Source organism: Rattus norvegicus, chromosome 12 (assembly GCF_036323735.1).
Source record: "Rattus norvegicus strain BN/NHsdMcwi chromosome 12, GRCr8, whole genome shotgun sequence".
Taxonomy (NCBI): domain Eukaryota; kingdom Metazoa; phylum Chordata; class Mammalia; order Rodentia; family Muridae; genus Rattus; species Rattus norvegicus.
In genome coordinates, this window is record NC_086030.1 from 27,063,265 (window position 1) to 27,088,740 (window position 25,476).

General features: G+C 49.3%; 2 protein-coding genes across 3 annotated transcripts in view; one reads left to right on the plus strand and one right to left on the minus strand.

The window, feature by feature from the left end:
* The first annotated feature begins 375 nt into the window (after positions 1–375).
* Fzd9 (frizzled class receptor 9) lies at positions 376–2,690 on the plus strand. Its single transcript, NM_153305.1, has one exon. It carries the CDS (start codon positions 614–616, stop codon positions 2,390–2,392), a length of 1,779 nt encoding a protein of 592 aa, NP_695217.1. The 5' UTR covers positions 376–613; the 3' UTR covers positions 2,393–2,690.
* A 2,586-nt stretch (positions 2,691–5,276) lies between these two features.
* Baz1b (bromodomain adjacent to zinc finger domain, 1B) overlaps positions 5,277–25,476 on the minus strand; it is a 57,971-nt gene continuing 37,771 nt past the window's right edge. Inside the window, exons 10-19 of one of the 2 annotated variants that reach the window (NM_001191916.1) lie at positions 24,883–24,985; positions 23,183–23,281; positions 21,367–21,544; positions 19,408–19,590; positions 14,930–15,077; positions 12,995–13,142; positions 10,834–10,952; positions 8,550–8,680; positions 7,490–7,593; positions 5,277–7,303 (exon numbers count right to left, since the gene is read on the minus strand). In NM_001191916.1, coding sequence (NP_001178845.1) covers positions 6,946–7,303; positions 7,490–7,593; positions 8,550–8,680; positions 10,834–10,952; positions 12,995–13,142; positions 14,930–15,077; positions 19,408–19,590; positions 21,367–21,544; positions 23,183–23,281; positions 24,883–24,985 — 1,571 coding nt within the window. In that variant the 3' untranslated portion in view covers positions 5,277–6,945. The remainder of the gene's footprint in view (positions 7,304–7,489; positions 7,594–8,549; positions 8,681–10,833; positions 10,953–12,994; positions 13,143–14,929; positions 15,078–19,407; positions 19,591–21,366; positions 21,545–23,182; positions 23,282–24,882; positions 24,986–25,476) is intronic. The other variant, XM_039089653.2, reaches the window with a different exon arrangement.

Below are 25,476 nucleotides of genomic sequence, written 5' to 3' on the forward strand. Positions count from 1 at the left end.
AGGGCCAGCCTGGGTTATCTGAGACCCTGTCTCAAAAAACAAGATCCACAAAAATACGCTGAAGAGGAGAAGAGAGGAGAGGGGCAGCAAGCAACTTCCTTGCCTGGAGCTGGGAGAGCTTGGGATGGTCCCCTCCCACCTTGGGAGAAGAGGGCGCACTTGACATTACGAGGGAGGTGTGTCCCCACGGACTGTCGAGTCTGCAAAGGAAGGGAAAGAAATGAGCAGAAGGGAAGAAGAGTTGCCCCACAACGTCGCCCACACGCCTCCAGCGTGGCAGAGAGGCGCGGCACCTTTAAAGCGCGACGGGGGCGTGCCCGGAGGGACAGCCCCGCCCCGGGGCGTGTCTTCCCACTGACCACGCCCTCGGGGTTCGGAGCTGCTGCGGCTGGCGGCTGAGACCGCGCCGGCTCTGGCTGGAGTGGCGGCGGCAGCGGCGGCGGCGACAGCGACGGCGACGGCGGTGGTAGCGGCTGTTCTTCCGAAGGCGCCGCGCGCTCCAGGACACACGTGGGCGGCCGAGAGATGGCGTGGGACCCGCGACGTGGCGCGCAGATCCCGGGACGCGGGATGGAGCGGCGCGTGTGAGCCGGGGCGGCCGCGCCGCGGGGCGATGGCGGTGCCACCGCTGCTCCGCGGGGCGCTGCTGCTGTGGCAGCTGCTGGCGACGGGCGGCGCGGCGCTGGAGATCGGCCGCTTTGATCCGGAGCGCGGCCGTGGCCCCGCACCGTGCCAAGCGATGGAGATCCCCATGTGCCGGGGCATCGGCTACAACCTGACCCGCATGCCCAACCTACTGGGCCACACGTCGCAGGGCGAGGCGGCCGCGCAGCTGGCCGAGTTCTCGCCTCTCGTGCAGTACGGCTGCCACAGCCACCTGCGCTTCTTCCTCTGCTCGCTCTACGCCCCAATGTGCACCGACCAGGTCTCCACTCCCATCCCCGCCTGCCGGCCCATGTGCGAGCAGGCTCGCCTGCGCTGCGCCCCCATCATGGAGCAATTCAATTTCGGCTGGCCGGACTCCCTCGACTGTGCCCGGCTCCCCACGCGCAACGACCCGCACGCGCTCTGCATGGAGGCACCCGAGAACGCTACCGCAGGCCCCACAGAACCCCACAAGGGCCTGGGCATGCTTCCTGTAGCACCTCGGCCCGCGAGGCCACCGGGAGATTCAGCCCCCGGTCCGGGCAGTGGAGGCACCTGCGACAACCCCGAGAAGTTCCAGTACGTGGAGAAGAGTCGCTCGTGCGCTCCGCGCTGCGGGCCAGGCGTCGAGGTGTTCTGGTCTCGGCGCGATAAGGACTTCGCGCTGGTCTGGATGGCTGTGTGGTCCGCGTTGTGTTTCTTCTCCACGGCCTTCACCGTGTTCACCTTCCTGCTGGAGCCTCACCGATTCCAGTACCCAGAGCGCCCTATAATCTTCCTTTCCATGTGCTACAATGTCTACTCCTTGGCCTTCCTGATCAGAGCGGTGGCAGGTGCACAGAGTGTGGCCTGCGACCAGGAGGCAGGGGCTCTGTATGTGATCCAGGAGGGTTTGGAAAACACAGGCTGCACCCTGGTCTTCCTATTGCTCTATTATTTCGGGATGGCCAGCTCACTTTGGTGGGTGGTTTTGACTCTCACCTGGTTCCTGGCTGCAGGCAAAAAGTGGGGCCACGAAGCCATCGAGGCTCACGGTAGTTACTTCCACATGGCAGCGTGGGGCTTGCCAGCACTCAAGACTATCGTGGTCCTGACTCTACGTAAGGTGGCTGGGGATGAGCTGACTGGGCTCTGCTATGTAGCTAGCATGGACCCGGCAGCTCTCACTGGCTTTGTGTTGGTGCCCCTCTCTTGCTACTTGGTACTGGGCACCAGTTTCCTCCTGACAGGTTTTGTGGCTCTCTTCCATATCCGCAAAATTATGAAGACGGGCGGCACCAATACAGAGAAGCTGGAGAAGCTGATGGTGAAAATCGGAGTCTTTTCCATCCTTTACACAGTGCCGGCTACCTGCGTCATTGTCTGCTATGTTTACGAACGCCTCAACATGGACTTCTGGCGTCTTCGGGCCACAGAGCAACCATGCACTGCCGCTGCCGTGCCTGGAGGCCGGAGAGACTGCTCGCTGCCAGGGGGCTCGGTGCCCACTGTGGCCGTCTTCATGCTCAAAATCTTCATGTCCTTGGTGGTGGGCATCACCAGTGGAGTCTGGGTATGGAGTTCCAAGACTTTCCAGACTTGGCAGAGTCTATGTTACCGAAAAATGGCAGCTGGTCGAGCCCGGGCCAAGGCCTGCCGAACCCCAGGGGGCTATGGCCGGGGTACCCACTGTCACTACAAAGCCCCCACGGTGGTCTTGCACATGACTAAGACAGACCCCTCTCTGGAGAACCCCACACACCTCTAGAACATAGGCTGGGCTGAGTTATGGTTGCTCCCTCCTTGCCCTCCCCTCCCCCCCTCCAGAGACAGCTGACTAACAGCTGCCCAGCTGTCAAGGTCAGACAAGTGAGACACAGGGGGCTGAGGACTAGGGTGGGGACCCAGTAAAGCTCAGGGCCTTGTCTTTCCTTCTCAGGCAGGGAGTGGGCCTAGTTAAGTCCACAGAGGGTCCTAGGATCAGAAGGGGCAGAGGTGGGGCAGGGTCCAGAGCAGAGTTTATTTAATGATGTAATTTATTGTGGCATTTCTCTGGAAGCTGTGACTGGAATAAACCCTCGTGTGGCACTGCTGTGTCCTGTCTGGGTTGGAAAAAGGGAAGACAAGACAGGAGGGTGAGAAACGTCTTAAGCAGAGCTGGGGGGCGACAGCTATGAAGTTCATTCTCCATGTAAAGGAGGAAGTTCCTCTGTGGGGCATGGGTGGATTATAGGCGTCCTAGACTGTGCATACGTGTATGCGTGATTCTCTTCTCACCTGTCTCAAGACTGAGATCTGTGCTTCTGAAGTGAAACAAGAGCCTCCTCGTGAATACCCAGGAACCCCTGGCTGGGACATGGCTACTTGTAGTCCTGTCATCTAGCTTGTTTGGGGAAACAGGTAAGCTCCCCCACCCCCACACACCCACACTTCGCTTTAGCAAAATAAGGTCAGGTTTGGCAAGAGAGCTCAGTGGTTAAAGGTGCTTACAGCTAAAGCTTGAGTTCAGTCCGAGAACTCACATATTGTCATTTTGACCTCCACCTGTGCTCTGTGGCACAATTCCTGCTCTCCAAGTATGCCTATGTAATAAGAAGCTTTTTATAAAGGAAGCAAGGGAATTAGACTGTTTCCAAGTCTGGAAGATGGTTCGCGTCACTATCTATGAAGATTGCAGAGAGCTGGGACCCAAGCACAGTTGGCAGTCTTTGCCTAACATGCACGAAGCCCTGGGTTCTGCCTCCAGCAGGGCTCAAAAGCGGCCTGGTGGAGCATGTTTGTAATTCAAATACTTGGGAGATAGAAGCAGAAAGATCAGGAATCCTCTGGCTACCTGAGACTCTTTGGACACAAAAATAAGAAAAAAGGAGTGGGCAGGTCAGATGGCTCAGCAGGGAAAGTTGCTTACCATCCAATCTAATTTGCGTTCAATTCCCTAAACTGAGGTAAAATTATTTTTAAAAGAATTGCTCAGCAAGTTAGAAGCCTTGTCTTGAAAAAACAAAAACATAACATTAACAACAAAACCCTTCACTAACAACAAAAACCAAACAGAATACTCAGTAGTTAGAGCCCCAGGCTATCTCTTCCTGGTGTTGGATGGAGGGAAAAGACGGGCAGGACCATGCATGTCTCTTGGTAGCAGTCTGGGAGGTCGGGAGCTGTTGAGTTTGACTGTCCCTCCTTGCCCACCCCAAACTCCAGAACTTGGGGTGCTGACATAGCTGTGGGATAAGGCAGGACCATGGGGATGTGCACAGCTGTGCTGGGACGGTTGGGACGCATGCATGGGAGGTTGGGAAAGCACCATGTATACCTGTGTGCTAGGGAGGCTCAGGCTACTGGGACCTGTCCCATCCCTGTCCCCTGTGAGGTATATGGTCATCCTGGAGGTCTGTGTCGGCCAATATTGGCCTCTATCTAAGCCGTTGATGCCAATCAGGCAGAAGTAGCCTGTGTGAATGTGTGCGCATGCGTATGCACATATATGCATACATGGGCCAGAGAGAACGGCAGGCCTTTATCAGCTCATTGATCTACACCCAGCTTTCTCCGTGGGTGCAGGGGGATTTCTCTCAGGTCCTAACGTCCCCACAGCACGTGTTCTTGCCCACTACTCCATCTTACCAGCCACTGGCAAAGATCGTGATCGAGTGGGCCTGGATGGATTCTACACAGACCCGGCATTTTCCAGTGCAGCGCCTCAAAGCTTTTGTGTGTATTTTCTGTATTTTGAGACAGGGTCTCTCTCTATAAGCCCTGGCTGTCCTGGACACCATATGACCACCAGCCTCAGACTCAAGAGAGCTGCCTGTCTCTACCACCCGAGGGCTGCGATTAAAGGCACTCAGGATTGGCTAAGAAAGTTTTTTCATTTGTTTTATGAAACCTCAGGCCTCACTTCATGTCTCTCGTTATCTCGTTGAAATCAGCGGTAGGAAACACAAAACACCTCTATTACATGCAGTTATCTCCGGGAATAGCGTGTGTACGTAACTGAACCAGGGTAGGAACTAGATAGATACTTGGTACACAAAACGCTACTTTTGCTTTGTTGGGGATGGAACCCAGGGCCAGAAGGAGGACAGACAGGCAGTCCACCACTGAGCCGCACCCCCAGCCTTTCCTAAGTTCTTCATACAGAGAATGCCCTCAGCCTTTTCTTTGTAAGGAGCATCTGTCTGACCATCTTGCAGGAGAAAACTTACAGCCCACACTGGGAGTGGTGCACAGGATCTGCTCAAGGACCTGCAGACAGGATGGGGAAGGCAGGGGGCCATGTTGAAGTGGACATTTAATGGGCCAGCAGAGAGGGGGTCAGTACTTGGCTGTCTGTGCAGTAGAAGCGAGGCTGGTGTGGCTTTTAGAGGAACTAGGAGGGAAGACGGAAGCAGAGATGGGAAGTGAAGGGCACCTCAGGACTAACCATTGCTCAGGACTCAGGGCAGACAGGCCGTGCCAGCAAAGGCTTGAGGTGCTGTTCTGTTCTGTAGCAGGGATGTGTCTGAAACAGCTATGGCCTCTCATGGGGTAGGGTGCATGCTCTAGGCAGGAGCTATAGATACGCTGTATTGTTCATCTTCAAATACCCAGCTCGCAGGGCTGCACTGCCCACCACTGCCCCAAGAGAAAAAGGAGCCATTGCAGTTGTCTCTTCTTTATAAACACAAGTACATAATGTTTATTTGAAATTCCAATTTATTACAAGTCTACCCTTTACCGTGGCCCTTCCTCCTTTAAGACAATTTAAAAATCCACCACGCAGGTAGATGTCACTGCAGTGGGAACACCAGCTTTCTGCTAAAACACCAACATCTAGGGTAGGAAGCAGGAAGAGGATCACGGTGTGTTAGTGCTAACCCAGCCAAGCCCCTTCGAGAAACAGAAGGAAGCCTTCCTCAGCTACTGGATGGGGCCACACCCAGAGCCGCACTCAGCAAGGCTGTCTTTCCCTCAGCCCCGGGAACGGTGGAATGGCGGGCTCCCGGACCTGGCAGACTTCTTTTCCTTTAAACAAGAGCTGAGGGACTCACATTTTCCAAGTTGAAAATCGATGGAAAAGAAAATTAAACCCTGTCTGTACTTTTATCAAAATCTGTCATAAAAGGGAACGCAGACTACAAACTTTTGCCTAATACAACACAAGGCTAGACCGGCTATGAAGGGCAGAGCTGGCCTTCCCCACTCTCCAGATGTTGACAGCAATCACCATCCAGGAAGGAGCACTAGATCTGCAGAGTGGGCCCTGGAGTAGCAGGCACACACAGGTAGGCAGAGAGGACTCCAACCCCAGACCCTGCTGCCTGCTGGCCTCTTTGAGGGTAGTAAAGCGAACACATATCATAGAAACTGTACTGTACATGTGCCAAAGCAAGATGACAAGTTATTTTACAAGATGTTCTTTATACAATATCACTGCGGAAACAAGCAACTTTAATAACTACAAAAGTCAATTTAAAAAATTAAACATTTTAACTTCTTCCTGCTCTTTTTCCGGCTCCCTAAGGGCTTGTCTGGTTTGTGGGTGGGCTGGGCTCCAACACCCCTCTGGCCAGACCCATCAAAGCCAAGGTCATAGCATGATTGGAAGCAGGACTCCAGTCTATGGGAAGTGCCTTAGTTTGCTTTGTTTCTTACGAGGCGGTGAGTCGGGTGAGGGTAGGAAGGGCTGCCACAATGTAGACAGTCCTCAGGGACAGCTCCAGAAAATGTCCCTCTACTCTGCCACAATCAACTCAAAGCCCACACTGTCCCAAGATGCTGGTGAACACAGAATTCTGTATGGCACTCGCTGATACTGTCACCTGAGAGGGAGGAGGAGGAAGAGACAGTGCGGATGTAAAGAAATAGGACTGTGTATAAATATAAATTCAAAAGATCCACACCTCACCCAGCGTGGCCTGATGACGCTCCTTCCTACTGTGGGGTACAACACCCTCTCTGAGACCGGGGGCTTGGCACTGCTGTAATGAGGTGGGAGGAGGAGGAGGAGGAAGAGGAGGAGAGCAGGGCAGAGCTCACAGGAGAAGCCATATCTAGGCTTCCCCCACCTCTCAGAACTCAAGATGGGGCCCACATCTGCCGCTAGCTCTCTGGGCAGGGCGCATCAGGTTAGCTCGATTCTCCCCAAGAGCTTGGCTTTGATTGAAAAAGGCCCCATGGGAGTTGCAGAAAAGCCCAAGCATGGAGTGACAGGCCTTTCTGGATGCTACCTACCGTCACTTTCCCTTTAAATCCTCCCAGCTTCCCTGCCTCTCCCACACCCCTTGGAGGTCTCCTCCTGTCCCCCCTCCTCGGCTCCCTCACTAGGACCCTGCCTCTTTACTTCTTCTGTCTTCGTCCCCTGGACTGTCCGACAGACTCTGAATCACTGTCCCCTTCATCATCAGCGAGCCTATCAGGAAACTTCCTGCGTTTCCTGCGGACGTAGGGGTGGCCGGGGAGGTGTTTTTGCAGCAGGGCCAGCAGGCACTGCTCTGTCTTCTCCATGCAACTCAGCACGTGGCTGCCGCGGCAGTTGTAGAGCTCAGCATTGGCAAACACTTGCTTCACGTCGGTGAGGAACTCCTGAACAGACCGATAGTTCCCGCAGGAGCATTTGTTCTGCATGGTCTGGAAGTCCATGGGGTGGTCGATCACGTCATAGTAGTCCTCAGCCTCGTCTCTGGTCACAGGCTCCCTAGGAAAACACCAAGTGAGAAACACCAGGCCAGAGAAGCACCACACAGGATGCTTGCAGTCACGGATCAAGCCGACCCAGGAGACAAAGTTTGCCCCCCTTCTATGGGCCGTGACTCCCCATCCCCTTGCTAAGATCTGTCTCAACAAGAAGGAGTCAGAATAGCGGGAGAGGCGGGGCACTCACCGGAAGGGCCAGCTGAAGCGGTACTTTACTAATTTGTGAAGGATTTCCTCACACTTTTGTAGCTCCAGACTCTGCCTCCTTGAGCTACGCTTGGTCTGAAGTACCTGGCACAGAGGAAGCAGAGCGCCAGTCATTACAGGACTTAGAAGCAGAAGGGTTACAAGACACATAGACAAATGTGCACTCGAGCGCAGTGCCTTGGCATCACAGGTGGGTGACACTCAGGGCAGGTGGCGCTTTCAAGTCAGAGAGAGGCTAATGTGGCAGAGGGGCCGCAGCAGGCGCTCATCAGCAGAATAGAGAGAGGGGGTGGCTGGAGAGGGCTAACCCTGTGAGAGATGAATCCAGAATTACAGACATGAACAAGCCATCGCCGACCCCAGCAGCCAGCTTTGGGGAACACGGATGTTTAGGAAGAAAAGCAGGCGGTGTAGCGCCAGTCCTCAGTGGCTGCAGGAGGAGGTGTTAAGGAGACCGGGGCGGGGCACCCTTGCAGGCAGCCACTGGCGGGTGGAATGCACGGCTGTAGGAGCCGCACATGAGGCACTGGCAATGTTAAGGACCGTTCCTCTCCCCAGTGGTTTCCTTCATGTCCTCAAGCCAAACTCAGCAGACAGACCAGTGCCTGAGCTTCCTTCTGCCAAGCCGGATCTAAACCACGGCAGCAAGGTGGCGAGGACAGAGGAGTGGGGCAATGTCCTTCTAACAACTGTGGCTAAAGCAGCAGTTAGTGGCTCTGGCATTGCTGGCATTCCCACAGGGAGGCCCACCCCTCTGGGCCCACCAGAGACACATGGATACTATTTTAAAGTCCCTAACGAGCTGCAGGCTGCTGCTAACTAGGGGAGACTGTCTGCAGCAGGCTAGGCAGGATGCCGGGCATAGCTGCTCCTGGAGGGCCTGCTGCCTCGTCTGCACCGAGCCTATCCATCTGCTCCTCAGCCCCCGACCCAAGGGGAGGGGAAGGGCGGGCAGGCTCCCACCTGTTGCCTTGTGAATTCCCCATTGTGGACTAGAACATAAAGAATACAAAGACTAGAGGAGGCTAAGTGATTCTTACCAGCTCATCGACCTCTGTGTCATCCTTTGGCCGTGACCGTCTAGCAGCATGTGACTTCTTACCCGGCGGTCGGCCTGGCCTTGCTGCAGGGATGACACTCTGCTTGCCTCGAATGGTCTTCCGGGGTCTCACTGAAATGAAACATGGGCTGAGAGTGCAGCAACAGGGGTTGGGGGTAGGGACACGCACTGGACAGATGGACACGGACATGGTGTGGCAGGGGAGGGACGAGACCACCAGAGCAGACAGGCAGTGACTCTCTGGGGCTGCAGAAGGCCAGGTCCCAGCACTTCTATCCTGTCTCTACTTGGTCAGCAGGAGTCAACTGTCAAGTAACTCAGTTGGAAACATGTTTGTCAACCCGGCAGTATGGCTTGCCGACAGCCCAGACTTAGCCCAAGAGAATTCACACACCTCCATATACAAGGGAATCTGACTTTGCTTCGTAATTTCCAGTTACCCTATGCTCTTTACCTGGTGTTTTCAGGGAAAAGCTCACTCACACAATGGCCCACAACATTCTGCAAATATAAGTCAGGACCCACCCTCTCATGTTTCTGAAAACCAAGATGGTAGGTGAGACTCTTCCCTGAGAGCCCCGCCTGGAATCTCTGAAGAGAATAAACTGAAAGGCACGTAGACTACTCATGTCACTGGTTGGCGACAGGTGCTCAGGGCAGGCAAACCAACATTCCTTGGGATGCCCTTGGGAACATTCTCTGCAAGGATTAGCTCAAAGCTTCTTCTCCACTAAAACCTTTTCCACAACCTTTCCTCACTGATGCCCTGGGTGGGGGGAGATGACACTTGGGCAGAGAATGTGTTCACAGAAGCAGCCATGTGCAGAACCAATGAACGACGCTCTTCCCATTCTATTTCTGGACCACGCTAACCCTTCAGTGGCTATTTTAAGGCTTCCAGCTCCAGACAAGGTTCATGAGGAAGAAGCTAAGGCTTAGGTCCTAGGCCTGAAGTTGCACAAGGGAACTGACATGGACAGGACACACGGGTGGCCTGAAAGGTTGAAGGCACCAGGGGCTCTGAAGTACCGAGTATTTCCTAGCTGGGCAATAACCCTGGGAGGCCAGCGAAAGAGAACCATCGCCTCCATGGAGCAGAGGTGGGAAGCAGCCACTGGCATGAAAGTAAACATCAGCAGGCTGCTGGACTCAGCCGTGAGGAGGGTGCATCACTCTATGGATCACTGAGGGGTCTCCTGACAGGATGGCCCTGCACCCCTCAGGTCAGACCTAGTGAACCAACAGTCTAGTGCGGTGGCCTGTGTCTGCAATCCCACCAATGGGGAGCTATTCCAGGACAGCTTTGGAAATAAACCTTTAATCAGAGCATTCAGAAGGCCTAGACAGGCAGCTCTCTATGAAATGTGAGGCCAGCCTGACCTACACTGGAGGTTCCAGGAAAGCCACTGATACACAGTGCGTTCCTATCTCAAGACAGAGCTGTGCAGAGTGTGAGCGAGGCCAGAACACACGGGATGCGCCACCGCAGTAGGAAATGGCCAAGCAATCACCTGCTTCCTCTCACAGTGTGGACAGTTCCTCAGGGCTGTGGGCCCTGTGCTCTATTTTCTACCAGCCTATGAGAAGGAAACCACGAAAGGAGGGCTGAGCTGTTGGCTTCATCGAGGCCAACAGGAGCATTCTTATCATCCTGTGACCACTGGAAAACCGCACACGTCAGGGAGCATCGGTCAGCAGGTAGGCTGCTGAAACCAGCCCTGGACCATAGGTCAAAGACATCTCTGGCCACTGTCACTGTGCATGGATGGGGCTAGACCAGAAACCTTGTCATAAACGTGCATGACGCCCACTGAATCTTAGAGCAAGTGATCTGCTGTGGGCGGACACTCTGGGGATCACTCCACCTGCTCCCAGACAGTTTAAAAAGATTTTACTTTTAATTACATTTCTGTGTGAACCTGTGTGTACATGTACATATATATATATATATATATATATATATGCATGCACATGAATGAAGGTGCCCAGAGTCCAGGTAAGTGTCCTAGGTCCCTGGATCTGAAGTTACAGGCAGCTGTGAGCTGCCCAACATGGACACTGGGAAGTGAACACTGATCACATGGTACAGCAGTATAGATCCACCCCTCTATCCTGTCCCGAAAGCCAATATACACATGGCAGCTCATTTCCTCAGTCCCAAGAGAGAAGAGGAAGACACCAAAATGGCAATGCTGAATTTCTCTCCCAGCCAGGCTTCTCTGGTCAGTTTGAGACCAAGGAAGTATGCCATACTAGATACTTACACCGCAAGCCGGCCACTTCATAATCCTCTTCTTCCTCCTCCTCCTCCTCCTCCTCTTCCTCCTCATCACCACTCTCATCACCTTCGCTGTCCTCAGAGGTAGACTCTTCAGTGTAATTCCTATGGAGAAGCAAAGCCAAGTAGAGACGCGGTTTTAGTTTGGTCCAGGATGGCTCAAGGAGAGCGAAAACCCCAGAGGATGTGCAACACCTCTATTCCTGAAGCGAAGCACACAGACAGCCAGTAAGGGAGAGACCCCGGGGTAGGCCCACTATGCTTCGCACTGTACATCCCTGTCCTAAGCCTAAAATGGTTTAAGGGACACCCATGGGGGAAGGGGACGAAGAACAAAATACAACTTCTACTTCCTCTCACAAACAGTACAAAACACTATTACTTTTGCCTCACAAAAGTCAGATAGGGGTTGGGGATTTAGCTCAGTGGTAGAGCACTTGCCTAGCAAGCACAAGGCCCTGGGTTCGGTCCCCAGCTCCGGAAAAAAAAAAAAGGAAAAAAAAAAAAAAAAGTCAGATAAGGTTAACACTTTAGACACCAAAGCTGCCCCAACTCTGGGTGGACTGAGAGGACAGAGAGCCCAGCAAGTGTCACTGCAGACTTGGCCAGCTCCTGTCCCGGAGCTGAGACAGCTTGCAGGTGACCACACAACAAAGCAACTGATCCCGCTCAGGACACCTGGTCCAAACACTGCTTCAGAGCAACAGGCCGTGTGACCCTGCAAGAGGACATGGGGATGGAGGCAGAGGGAGAACTAACCCAGCAAGGCTGCTAAGATGTGGTTGGAATCAAACAGCTGCCCTTTACAAGAGACAGCCTAGTGCCTGTAAGGATGCCCTTTTGCGATCTCAAATGTCAATGTACAAAGCAACCACAGTTAACTGGGAAGACATTAGGTGCCTTCACGGTGCTGGCTTGGCTGTACAGGGGAGTCCATGTTGAAAGAGACAGCAAGGAAAGGAAACGGAGCGTGGTAGCGAAGGCGGTGGTTTGGCTGCAGATACTCAGTGGTGATCGCCTGTAGAAGCGGCAGTAAAGTAGGCAATGAGTAAATTTAAAGGAAGGGGAAGATGCTCTTGCTATCGGAGAATAAAGTGAATCAAGGGGTTAGAGAGTGGCAGGTCTTCCAGTGGACCTAGGTTTAATTCCTGACGCCTACATAGACGCTCACAACAACCTGTAACTTGAGTTCCAGAGGATCCGGCGCCCTCTTCTAGCCTCCATAGGCACCAGGGACACATGTAGTGCACAGATACACGTTCAGGTAAATGTCCACACAACATTTTTTTTTTTTTTTTTTGGTTCTTTTTTTTCGGAGCTGGGGACCGAACCCAGGGCCTTGCGCTTCCTAGGCAAGCGCTCTACCACTGAGCTAAATCCCCAACCCCCCCACACAACATTTAAAACAAAATAAAAAGTTAAATGGGGAGCTTGTGAGCAGGTGTGGGCAGGCAGATCTGAGTTGAAAGACACCCAGGACTACAGAGAAACCCCGCTTGAAAGACCAAAACACTGAGGGAAGGGACAGGGCTAACAGTGAAAAGCAGAAATGTCAACACTAAACGAAACCAAGTGGCTCGGCAGTTAAGAGCCCTTGTTGCTCTTTCAGAACCAGGGTTCAATTCCAATCACCCACATGATAGCCTGTGACCATCACAACTGGAGTTCCAAGGGAACAAATACACCCTTCTCACCTCCATGGCTAAGACACACTCTCAGACAAAACATTCATACACATTAAAAAGTAAAACTAAATGCTGTCGCCCCCCACACCCAAACACATACACACACCCAAAACCAAAGTCATAGGATAGCATCTAAGCTCCTGTATCCGCACCACAAAAGGTCAAGCTTCGAACCCAAGTAAGCTTAAAGCTCCTTGGAAACACTCAGTTCTGAGGAACTGAATTTTCCCATGCACTTATCTGATGGTCTCTTACGGCCCAGAAAGGCTTTGTACTGCTGTGTAGCCAGGGATGACCCGGAACTCCCGATCCTCCTGCCTCCACCTTCCCAGTGTTTGGGTAACAGAGTTGCACCCCCATGCCTGACTTCTGCAGAGTTAGGGATGAAGTCCAGGCCTTTGTATATGCTAAGAGAACATTCTACCAGATCCCAGCCCCCCACTTACTTTCAAAACTTCTCACCTGCCACGGGAGTTGCGCCTGGCAGTAGGAGGCTGGCAAGCTGGACACTGCCACTCACCATCTGGTACTTCATAGAGGGCCGGCCTCAGACAGAACAGGTGGAAGGCTTTATTACACTCGTCACACAGGATCAGCTTGTCATCCTCACCTGCAGACAGACACACACAGCACTGTTGGCAGCACAACAGAACAAACGCCGTGGGGCAGCACTTCTCTCTTCCCTTTTTAAAGGTTTATTTTAATTTATGTCCATGAGTGCCTGTGGGAACATATGCCATGTGTGTTTGAATCTGTGAAGCCATAGAGAGCACAGGATCCCCTGGAGCTGGAGTTACAAGAACTGCCCAACACGGGTCCTCCGGAGAAGCAGCAAGCACCTGTGAGAGCTGGGCCACCACCCCAGCTCCTTTTTCTTTCTTTCAATATAAGGTTTCAGCGTTCAGCCACAATGGGGGAGCTCCTCCTGGCCCTGCCTCCCAGGTGATGGGATCACAGGAACACCCATCACTCAGCTGCTTCTGTGTGCACATGGAGGCTAGAGGCTGACATCAGTTATCGTATTTGACGGCTGTCCACCTTATATACTGAGTCAGTCAGTCTCCCCCCCCCCCCGCCCCCTCTCTCTCGAATCCCGAGCTCAAGGTTGGTTCTGTAAAAGCCCTTGTCTCTACCTCCTAAGAGCCTGGGCAGGAGGGCCGCCATGGCCGATGGGGACTTACGTGGGTGCAGCACAGAGCTCTGGCCCCCATGCTTACACACAGGCATCTTACCTACCGGGTCATCTTTGCAGCCTGCATTTTTAAAAAATGCATTTACTTTCTGAAAATTGGACAATTTAGGGAGAGTTCCTAATGTATCTCCTCAGAACTATCTAGAATCAGGGCAGGACAGTTAGTAGTCACTAAGTTTACCTGGGCATCGTGACACACTCCTTTAATCCCAGCACTGAGGCGGCAGAAGAGGTAGGTATTTTTGAGTTTCTGTCTCGCCAGAGTTACATGAGACCCTATCTCAGAATAAGTAAATAAGTAGGGGTTGGGGATTTAGCTCAGTGGTAGAGCGCTTGCCTAGCAAGCGCAAAGTCCTGGGTTTGGTCCCCAGCTCCGAAAAAAAGAACCAAAAAAAAAAAAAGAAAAAAGTAAATAAGTAAATAAAACGTGTTTAATTGTATGGGTATTTTAACTAAAAGGCAGCAAAAAAATTAAAATAATTAAAAAAAAAATCAATGGCTGGAGACTCTGCTGTTCTCCTTGGACCCCCAAATTCTTCCACATGTCTGCCTGGGTTCTCAGATCTGGTTAACTTCCTTCTCTGACTGCCACTCTAGTCAGTTTTACAGCAATCAAGTCTACACAGTGCCTCACCCTTTGGAAACTGAACCCCTAAGCTAATTCATGACATAGAATTAGTCAAGGAAAAGTAAAAAACATTTCCAAATGCGTGGCCCTGGACTCAAGGCTTTAAAGACTGAGGTCGGGGTGCGCAATATGCAAAGACTGCCCCCTGCTGGAAGCACTGACCTCAGCTCGGCTCACAGGCCCGAGGACTGCAGATTTTACTCCACTAACTCGCTCCTGCACAAAGTGAAGACTGGGCAGCTGCTCCAGTCACACACCGTGGATGCTCACACACCGCAGATGCTCGCACATGCTGGTCACCAGCAGGAGATCGCAAAGGGGAAATCTGCCCTACCCAGTTAGAGATACACACAGAAGGACTAAATGACAGACAAAAATTCCTTCAGAGAGTGGGCTGTAGTGGTGCACTCCTGAATCCCAGCACTTGAGAGACAGGCAGGCAGTCTGGGCTACAGAGCAAGTTCTAGGACAGCCAAGGCAACACAGAAAAACCCTGTTTCAAAAAACCAAAATCCCTTCAAAAGAGAAAGAAAACTTTGAGTGGAACACTTAGCTATCAACTCTCCTCAGTGCGTACCTTTCTTCCGGCAAACCTTGCATCTGGCGTTTTCTGCAGACATATCCCACTTGATACACGCATCCAGCATCCCAAGGAGGACGTGCATTCTGGAGAAGGTCTGTGCTTCACGGATGGCGGTTTTCCATTTCTCCAAGGCAGAGGCAACCTAAGCAGCAAGGAGACAACCTGATGGCATGACCATGACCTCAAAGATTACAAAGGGGTCTGAGTGGGTAAAGACAGAATTCGGAGGATTCTAGAGTTTCATTAAAGCCACCCACTTATATGATACTCCCCCATCAAGGCTTCAAAGGATAAAAAAGAAGCTTGGCAGAGGTCACACCAAAACTAAGCATACAGTAGGGTCGAGAAGCAACATGTCTCTTCCAGTGAAATCATTTAGACGTAGGAATAAACACCAGCACACATGATCAATCAATGTACGCCCTACAAAACTTTGGCTAATGAGTCACCCACTCAGGCCACAGATACGGTGAGTCTTATCTATAAAGCTGTGAACCTGAGATAAAGCTCCTCTCATCTGTGTGTCACCAGCCTTTAATCAAAGCGAAAGTTCTCATGTCCCAAGGACTGTAAGGGACTGCCACATGAAACATCTATGGGGTGTACATGCACTAGGCAAATTCATACCTTTAAATATTACACAGCACCTCATAAATATGCAGTTACCAGGTATTAATGAGCTTCTAGACAATTCAAATGGGGCTAGAGATGGCTAGGAGAAGAAGAGCACTGGCTGCTCTTGTAGAGGACCTGGGTTTAGTTCCCAGTATCCACATGGTGGTTTACAAGAATCCACTTCAGAGAATCCAACATCCCCCCTCTTCTTCACACACACACACACACACACACACACACACACACACACACACACACACACACACACTCACACTCTCTGGCAAACCTTACTCTATGCATAAACTAAATCTAGTCAGGTTGTGGTGAGGCACGCTTTTAATCTTAACACAGAAGACGCAGAGACAGGAGGATCTCCTGGTCTACAGAGTGAGTTCCAGGACAGCCAAGGTCACACCAAGAAACTGCCATAAATAGACAAACAAATGAATGACTTAAGTAACTAAATGAAGTGTGTTTAAAGAGGGGGAGTACTAGCTACTCTGACTTGATATTATACAGATGTACATACACTGAGTTATAATGCATACTATAAATTTATACAGCTAAAATAATAAAGGCAAGTTGAGCCAGGTCTGGAAGCTTTCAGAAGGCACGTAAGTCCTGTGCGCATGGATAAACACTAGGGAACCTGGAATGCTAAGCATACAGGGCTTTACTTTGAGGAAGGGATGCATAACCTGTTATCCTCCTAGAAAGCTGGGAGTAGACATACATTCTAGCCTGGTGACCTTTGTGATATCTGAGTGGCTGGAGGCCACACCAGATCCTCCCCTAAACCCTTAACCTAAGTTTGTTTTTTTCAAGCTACAGAAGCCATCTACGGAAGCTGTCAAGAGCAGTCGCCTATACAATCCGTCTTTACGGAAGGTGTCAATGCACTTCCCACCACTTTGATGTAATCACCTCCCATCTTTAGCTTTCTGTGTGCTTTACTGTACACAGGGAAGTTTTCACCAAAGTGTACTGTACTTAAAAATGCCTAAAATAAGTTGCCCGGGGTCAGAGTCCTGATGTCATGTTCAACATGCCTTCTTGCCTCCTTCAGACCATTCTATGCTGTCTGCGGTGCTCAGAGGCTCCCACAGCAATTCAGATCTGTAATTTCAGCACTTGGGAGACAGTAAAACTTTGTCTCATAAAAACAAAACAAAATGAAAAAGTGGCAGACAACAGGGTTGTCAGAACAAATACAGACAAAAAAACGCCAGACATAGTGACGCACATCTGTTATTCCACACTCAACAGGCTGAGACAAAATTAGATTTGAGGCAAGCCTGGACCACATGGTTAAGACCCGATGTTAAAGGAGACCAAGGCAGAGAAGGAGTGAAGAGATAGAAAGAGAGCAGGATTTCTCCCAGGATTTTCCTAAGTACGCATTATCTTTCTCAATTTAGAGGAAGAAAATTGTTGTTATATTTACATAGATCAGGACTGAAGAGGTGGCTTACGGTTGGGAGTACTTGCTGCTCTTGTAGAGAACCATGGTTCGGGTCCCAGCGCTCACATCAGGCAGCTGAGAATTGCCTACAACTCTAGTTCCAGGGGAGCTGATGCCGCCTTCTGGTTTTTGAGAGCACTGTATACACACGGTGCACATAGACAAGCTGGCACACACATATCAACGTAGGTGAAAATAAATGCTACTTTTTAACTTTTTAAAAACTGCAGACCCTAGATCATGTATTACTACAAAAAGGACCGGCGAGACGATCTCACAGAACCAAAGAAACTGGAGCCCAGAAGAGAGACTGACATAAACTCATGTAGCAGCCTGGTCCCGGCCAAGGAAACCCTGGCCCTTGCTAAGTGGAAACTTTCAAAGCAGAGGACAGTGGAAAATTTTGAGCTGTGGCAAAGCTGACCTTTGGTGGGAGCTGCTGGGCAGGATATTGCTAGAACAGAATAGAGCAGAACCACTCAGCAAGCAACCTAACTGATTTTTCCAAGAAGCTCTCCACTTTTGCACTCAGTCTAGGGCTTACATTTATTTCAGCTCAGGGTTTAGTACACAAAGGGACCTTAATGGGACTTAATTACCTGTTGGTCCTCAGTAAGAAGAAAATCTCACAGGAAAAGTAAATAGCAAGGAAACATTTTTCCAAGAACTTTCCAATAAAAGTCCCTACAAAGCTGGGTTAAAGGGCACCATGGCTCACAGGGCAAAGCCACCTGCCACCAAGCCCAACAATCAAAACTCCATCCATCTTGGGGCTGGGGATTTAGCTCAGTGGTAGAGCGCTTACCTAGGAAGCGCAAGGCCCTGGGTTCGGTCCCCAGCTCCGGAAAAAAAGAACCAAAAAAAAAAAAAAAAAAGAAAAGAAAAAAAAAAAAAAAAAACTCCATCCGACAGTAAGACCTAGGTGATCAAACAACCGACTCCTCAGGCTGTCCTCTGACCTCCACTTGCTGTAGCACAGAAATATGTGCAACACACATACGACTAAAACCAAAACTGGGGCAAATTTAATCTAGGTCTCTAACTTCAGCACGCGAGCCCGAGGCTGAAGCTGTCTCAGAGATCACCTAGAATACTATCTGGGTGCTAAAGGCCACTAAAAGAAACCCAGGAAGAGTTCTTACAGTCGTGCTAGTAAAATACTGATTAGGTGTGAAGTCCCATTGTGAAGTAAATCAGCCTCTCACCCCAGATGATCACCCTGAATCATATACCACTGTGGTCTAAGAAAAGGAAGGAGAAACTTAACTGTGTACAAACTCTCGAGGTGTTTTAGGAAGAGGAGGGACTTAATCCTAAGCATTTCTGCTTGTAATCACATAGGCACACGTAACGGCTTGTTGGACCAGCTAGAACTGGAGTTAAGACAGTTGTGAGCTGCCACATGAGCGTTGGAAATCGAACCCAGGTTCTCTGGAAGAACAGCCAAGGCTGTAACTGCCCCGCCATCTCTGCAGCGCCTGAGAGTGACTTCTGAAAAGTCTCTGCCTGTGGTGCTGCACGCCTGTTACCACTTGGGAGATGTTGAGTAAAAGGACTCGGGTTCAAGCCTATGTTAAGACCCTGGATCTAAACAAAACAAAACAAAGAAAGGAAACAAAGGCCAGGCATGGTAGCACACACCTTTAATCCCAGAGGCAGGTAGAACTCTGAATTTAAGACCAGGCTGGTTTACATAGAGTTCCAGGCCAGCACAGTGAGACCACTGGCTTAAAACAAAAATAAAAGAGAACTAGATAGATTTATCTCACAGTGAGACAGACTTCATTTTAATCTGCACTTAGGTTCCTTCAGAACCCAGCCCCCGCCCACTACTACTACTGCTGGGAAGCTCTGACACCCTGGCACTCATAAGTTAGCTCAAGGGCCACTCCTATCCACCAGCACAAATGGCCTGGACTCACAATGACTTTAATTTTTTTCCTTTTGAGGCAGAGATTCTATATAGCCCTGGCGTCTCAGCCTTGAACTCAGAGACTTGCCTGCTAGGAGGGGTTGAGTTCAAAGATGGTGTGAAAGGAAAACTCGTGGAAACCCCATGTAAGTCCATCTTTTCTGAGCTAGCAATGGCTGGCTGACACAAGCACAATCCTCTCTGGTAAAGCTGAGGCAGGAGCATGGAGCCGCAGCAGAAGCTGGCCACACTGTTAAGGAAGAACTGGGACTCAGCTCACTGTCATGCTTGTCATGTGACGCTGTGCCTGCCACAGGACAGCACGCTCAGGGTACTTTCTACCCTGCTGTATGTCCAACACCAGCTGTCCCTACAAACAGCTGAGGCTACTACTGTCAGCGGGCGGCTCTCTGCTTCTCCGTCTTACATTCACACAAGTCCCCTAAAGCAAGAACCCGGTGCTTAGACTCAGCAACTCAATACCTTTGCTTCCTCTACCATTTTCTTCTCTTCATCTACTTCCTCGGACTTCGTGGAGTCTTCACTTTGGAGTTTCCGTTTCTTCTGTTTGGGAGCCATGAAACCTTGCAGAAATTTCTTTATGACACTGGCTTGAAGGGCGATGACGCATTCACCAAAATCCTTCAGTTTCTCTAAGGAGATGACCTAGGGAAAGATTTTAAATTGACACCAAGAGGAGAACGAGACCATTAAAGAGTCCGCCTGTAAGTTCCTAACATCCCAAGCCAAGTACCAGAACAGTTCCGCGAGTCCTGCACGCCTTCCATGGTAGACTGGGATCTACCAGCACCTGACACTCGCACTTCCCCAGAAAGGATCCAGAAGATTGAAACTCCATCTGCTCCTGTATGGACTCACTATTCCTCACTGCGTACAGGACAAACTTGAGGGTTGAGGTACAGAGGCTGTGTGAAGCATGTGGGAGGCCATACCTTTAAACCCCAGTACCGGAAATAAAACACAGGCAAGAAAGCAAAGACAATCTGAGAAGACTCAAGCTCTCCACTTCCTGGCTGGGCTCAAGCACTAAGCTTTACATTTCCCACCTCCACTAAACCTTTGTTAATTTTATGACTGTTGAGACAGGCACCAAATCCTTATCTTTCTTTGCACATTCTTTGTGAAGCTGCAGAGATGGCTGAGCAGTTAAAGAGTGTGCACAGCTCTTGTAGAGACCCAGAGTTCAGTTCCCAGCACCCACGTCAGAAGACTCAAAATCACCAGTTAACCCAACTCCACGGGATCCAGCACCTCCAGCTTCCAGGACAAGAACTGTGTGTGTGTGCGCGCGCGCACACACACACACACACACACACACACACACACACACACACACACACACACCAAAAATAAACTGGAGGGGCTGGAGAGATGGCTCAGCGGTTAAGAGCACTGACTGCTCTCCCAGAGGTCCTGAGTTCAATTCCCAGCAACCACATGGTGGCTCACAACCATCTGTAAAGAGGTCCGATGTCCTCTTCTGGTGTGTCAGAAGACAGCTACAGTGGACTTATACATAATAAATTAATAAATCTTAAAAAAAAAAATAAACTGGAGCTGGGAGTGGTGGCCCAAGTCTTTACTTCCGGTGCTTGAGAAGCAGGTAGGCCTGAGGTGGAGCAAGGCTGCTCAACATAGCAGAGTCCCTGACCAGCCAAAGCTACACAGTGATACTTTGTCTCAAAAGAAAAGGAAAAAAAAATTAAAAACAATTTTTGATACAGGGTCTCACTAGGCAACACTGGCTGGCTTGGAACTCACTATATAGACCAGGATGGCCTCCAAATCATAAAGACCCACTTAACTCTGCCTTCCCAGTGCTGGGATCAAGCTCATGCTATAAAACCATGTTTGACGTACACTTTTAATAAAGATGTATTTTACTTCTCATCACACATATGTGCCTGCCTGAATATGCGTGCATGAGTGCAGTGCCCCAACGTGTCTGGTGCTGGAGGTACAGCTGGGTGCTTCACAGAGCGCTGTGTGCTCTTCGTCATGGAGCCAGCCCTTCAGGTCACAAAACTGTGCTTTAAACGTTGTGCACTACAATCTTGACAGTCACATAAGGAATGCCAATTTTTAAAGAAGTGTGGTGGTGTACACCTTTATTCCTTGCACTAGGGAAGCAGAATCAAGAGATCACTTGTGTGTGAGGCTAGCTTGATCTTACATATGAGTTTTGTAAGGTCCATGTAGTAAACCTTGCCTGAAGAGAAAAAAAATCAGGCCAGAAAGAAAAACAATCCAATGTCAGCAAGAGAAAGAACTAGCTTTGGCCCACTTCCTGATAAATACTTAGCAAACGAAAGCCATGACCGAGAGAGCTTTATGTACACATTTTGGTTCCACATGTATCATCCAAAGCAAACCTAACCAGAACGCAACCCAGCTCCCCAAGGGGGTTTCTTGCACTCTTACCCGGGCTTCAAACTCGGATGTTCCCTCCATGTAGCCAAGTCCTCCTTTCTGCAGCCTCGTCGCCACTTCGATGAGATCACTCCTCAGGAAGTTTAAGAGCTCCTGGTTGCCGTCACAAGATTTTAGACCCAAATTTGGCTTCCGAGCCAGATGAATGGAGTGTGTAATTTCTTGGTACCTACAGGAGTTGAGATTGAGAAAGGAGGAAATTATAGAAACTTCTTTAAAACTATTTATTTTATGTATATAAGTACACTGTAGCTGTCTTCAGACACACCAGAACAGGGCATCAGATCCATTACAGATGGTTGTGAGCCCCCACATAGTTACTGGGAATTGAACTCAGAACCTTTGGAAGAGCAGTCAGTGCTCTTAATCACTCAGCTACCTCTCTGGGCCCCTAAAGAAACTTTTGCAAACGCTCTCTACATCCCCCAGCAGCCAGTAACCGGTTCTGTTCCTGTGTTATTCTATATTGGATACTGACCCATCACATATACAGAATCATACAATACATGGCTTTTCATATCTGGCTTCCTTTGCTTATTAGCAAATGTTTTGATACTTACCCCATGTGGCAGCACAAACCAGGGCTTCACAATTTTTTTTTAAAAAAATGTTTATGAGGTTTTTTGTCTGCATGTGCTGTGTGTGGCCGTCTCTCCAGTTGTCATCCCTTTGTAAGTGAGTAAATGGTGTGCTAGCTGACGTCACACTGTCTCTCTACAGTAGACAGTTACGGCATCCATCTTTGGTCTACCATGAATGATGACGGATCAGTTTTGAACACTAATTCAGGTAGGAATGCATTTTTGCAACACTGCTTAACTACAGTGGCTCACAGCTTGGTTCAGGCCACACATTAGTCAAAGAGCAAGGATGCTACCCGTGGATCATATATACCACCCTAAAAGTATTTTCCCAAATAAACATGATGCTCAAAAAGATTACAAACTATGTGAACATCACAGGTTACAGACTTATCTTGTAACGTTAATAGATTATCAACAAAAAGTCAGGTATGACTGTACACAGCTCTAGCCAAGAGCTCCTTGAGACCTGCACAGCACACAGAGGGTAGAGGCAGGAGAGTAAGAAGGTGAAGGTCATCTTGTGCTATACAGAAAGGAGACCCTGTTTCAAATAGGCATGCAGGTTGAGGCTGGAGAGACGACTTAGCTGTTAAGAGCACTGGATGCTCTTTCAGAGGACCGAGGTTTTTTTTTGTTTTTATTTATTTATTTATTTATTTATTTATTTATTTATTTATTTTTTATGTACAGCATTCTGCCTGCATATGTGACTGCAGACCAGAAGAGGGCACAGGATCTCATTACAGATGGTTGTGAGCCACCATGTGGTTGCTGGGAATTGAACTCATGACCTCTGGAAGAGCAGTCAGTGCTCTTAATCACTGAGCCATCTCTCCAGCCCGAGGACCGAGGTTTTGATTGCTTAAGCACCTACACAATGGCTTTCAATCTACAGCTCCAATCCTAGGAATACCCACAGCTCTTCTGGCCTTCTAGAGCACTAAACACACATTGAACAGACATACATACAGACAACACACTCATACACATAATATTACTGAATTAAAAATCAAAGAACACACACACAGAAATCAAGCATGCCAACAAGCCCAAACCAAACCCATCTTGTTGCTGAGTATCATGGTGCACTCTTTAATCCCAGCACTTAGGAGGCAGAGGCAGGCAGATCTCTTGTGAGTTTGAGGCCAGACTGACCTACAGAGACCCCACTTCAAAAGCACACCGTGACTCACACACTGACACTGACATTGAGAAGCACTTACCGTTTCTCCAGTCTCTCTTTCAGCTGACTCTCCCTTATTCCCTGAGGATGCAGGCAATTGAGCAACTCATCCAGTTCCTTCTGACTGTCACACAGAAACCTGAAGAGGAGAAACAAACCTTAAAGTTGGAAATACAACGAAAACCCAACAGTGTACGAAGTCTCAGGCTGACAGTGAGTGAGAAATGCAGAATTCCAAACTGTTTTCCGTCTAATGTTTTCCATTAGAACACCTGATATTAACTTTACTGTAAGTTATGGAAGAGTGAAGGGCTTCTGCTACTATACAGTAACATGTTTGTTTTTTCTGAGACAAGGTTTCTCTCTGTGTAGCCCTGGCTGTCCTTGAACTCAAGAGATCCACCTGCCTCAGCCTCTATTCTGGGACTAACAGTGTGTGTGTGCCAATCACATGGCTCATGATAGACTGTATAAAGACAACAGAACACCTGTCCTAACAACGTCAAAAAGTAAATTATACCTTAAACAAAAACAGCTAAGTGACTGCACCAAACATATTTTATATAATCAAAGGTAGTAAAGACCTCACAAAATCTAGCTCTTTGCCTAAAAGCAGAATTGTACATACCCAGGAACCAAAAGTCATTTTTAATCTTTTTCCATGGGTAAAATTTACTTAATAATTACATTTACCTTAATTTTATTTTAGACATACTTTATAAAGTATAATCAACAAATTCAAAAGTCTTCATATTCCCAAATTGATTCAGAAGCATTTGGCAGTGCTACATAAGATGCATTACACAGCAGACGTATGGTGCACGCCTGTAATCCTAGTACATTGGGAAGCTAAAGCAGGAAGATTAGCGTGAGCTCAAAGCCAGCCTGAGCTACACAGTGAGTTCCAGGCTAACCTGAGCTACAGTGTAATACTATGTGTCTCAAGAATTGGGGGTAAATCCAGCACGTAATATACCAGATTATATTATAAAGAGGTCTGACGGCTAACCTCGGTTGTCAATTGGATACAACTATTATTAAGAGGCGCCCTCAATTTGGGGAACTGCTTTCATCAGACAGGCCTGCGGGCATTTCTTGATTGCTTTCACACTGTGGGCAGGAAGTACCATGCCTAAGCAAAGGAAAGAAGACAAGCTGAGAGTGAGCCTGGGAGCAAGCCAGGAAGCAGCATCCCTCGGTGACCCCTGCCATGAACTCCTTCCTACCCCGGCTCCCCTGGAGGATGGATGGGAACCTATAAGCTAAAATGACCGTTTTCCTCTCAAAGTGCTTTAGGCCACAGTGTCTGTTTATCACAGCAACAGAAACCAAAGTAGAACAAGCAAGGGAAACCAAATCTGAACTTTGAGAGAAATAGCTGGTTACCCAAAGATCACATGTGGTTTTGTAACAGTGAGGTTTTGGGCCTTCTTTCCTTTGAGACAGGGTATTATGTGGCCCAGGCTGGTCCTGGACTTGATATGTCCGGCTTCCATCTCCAAGTGCTGGGTTCCAGGAATGCACTCACTCCCACAAACTGCTTGAGAGCTGCTGGAGATGCAGCGCAGAGCTCACTTACATCAGGCAAGGGCTCTCCCAGTGGAGCTACCCCTCACCCAACAGTAGGCTTTGACATGCAGAACATGTGCGACATGAAATGTCTTTGACATCACTGTGTTAAATAGCTCTCCCTCAACACTGGGAAGGAGTGACAGTGAGCAAGCCAACCGGGGCTCTTACCATAGGTTCTGCCCTTGCTTGGGCACAGTGGTCTCCACAGCTTCTAGTGCTGATCCAAGGTGTGCATTCACACTTGCGTTTTTGCCTAGGTTTGCTTTCTTACCTAAGAGAAATGCAAATGTTAGATTTAATACATTAAAAACCAACTCCTTGTTCAGAAAACCTAAGCAGACTCCATGCCCAGCCTAACAATATACAGATGCTGCCTATTAAACACAGAATACATTTATAATTACTAAACTGTCGAATTTTAATTAATAAGATTTAAGAAATATATAAATAACTATTCCCAGATTTACAAGTATTTCATTTAATAAGAGCATTACAAACTATAGTTATATTACATAAAAAAATTAAATTCCAAACCTTGAGAAAGTATGTTTGCTTAAAAAGAAAACCGTATGTTTTAAAGCAGTGGATGTTAATATCATATGAGTCTCACATGGTCCCCAACCTTTTGTTTTATAGGTATAATGACAGACAGTACATACTGGACGTGTTCAGGGTTTGGAGACATTTGCACATGCCTGCTGACATCTAGTGGCCAGAGGAAGAGGTGGTACTAAATATCCTATTAAAGCCCACAAGACCCTT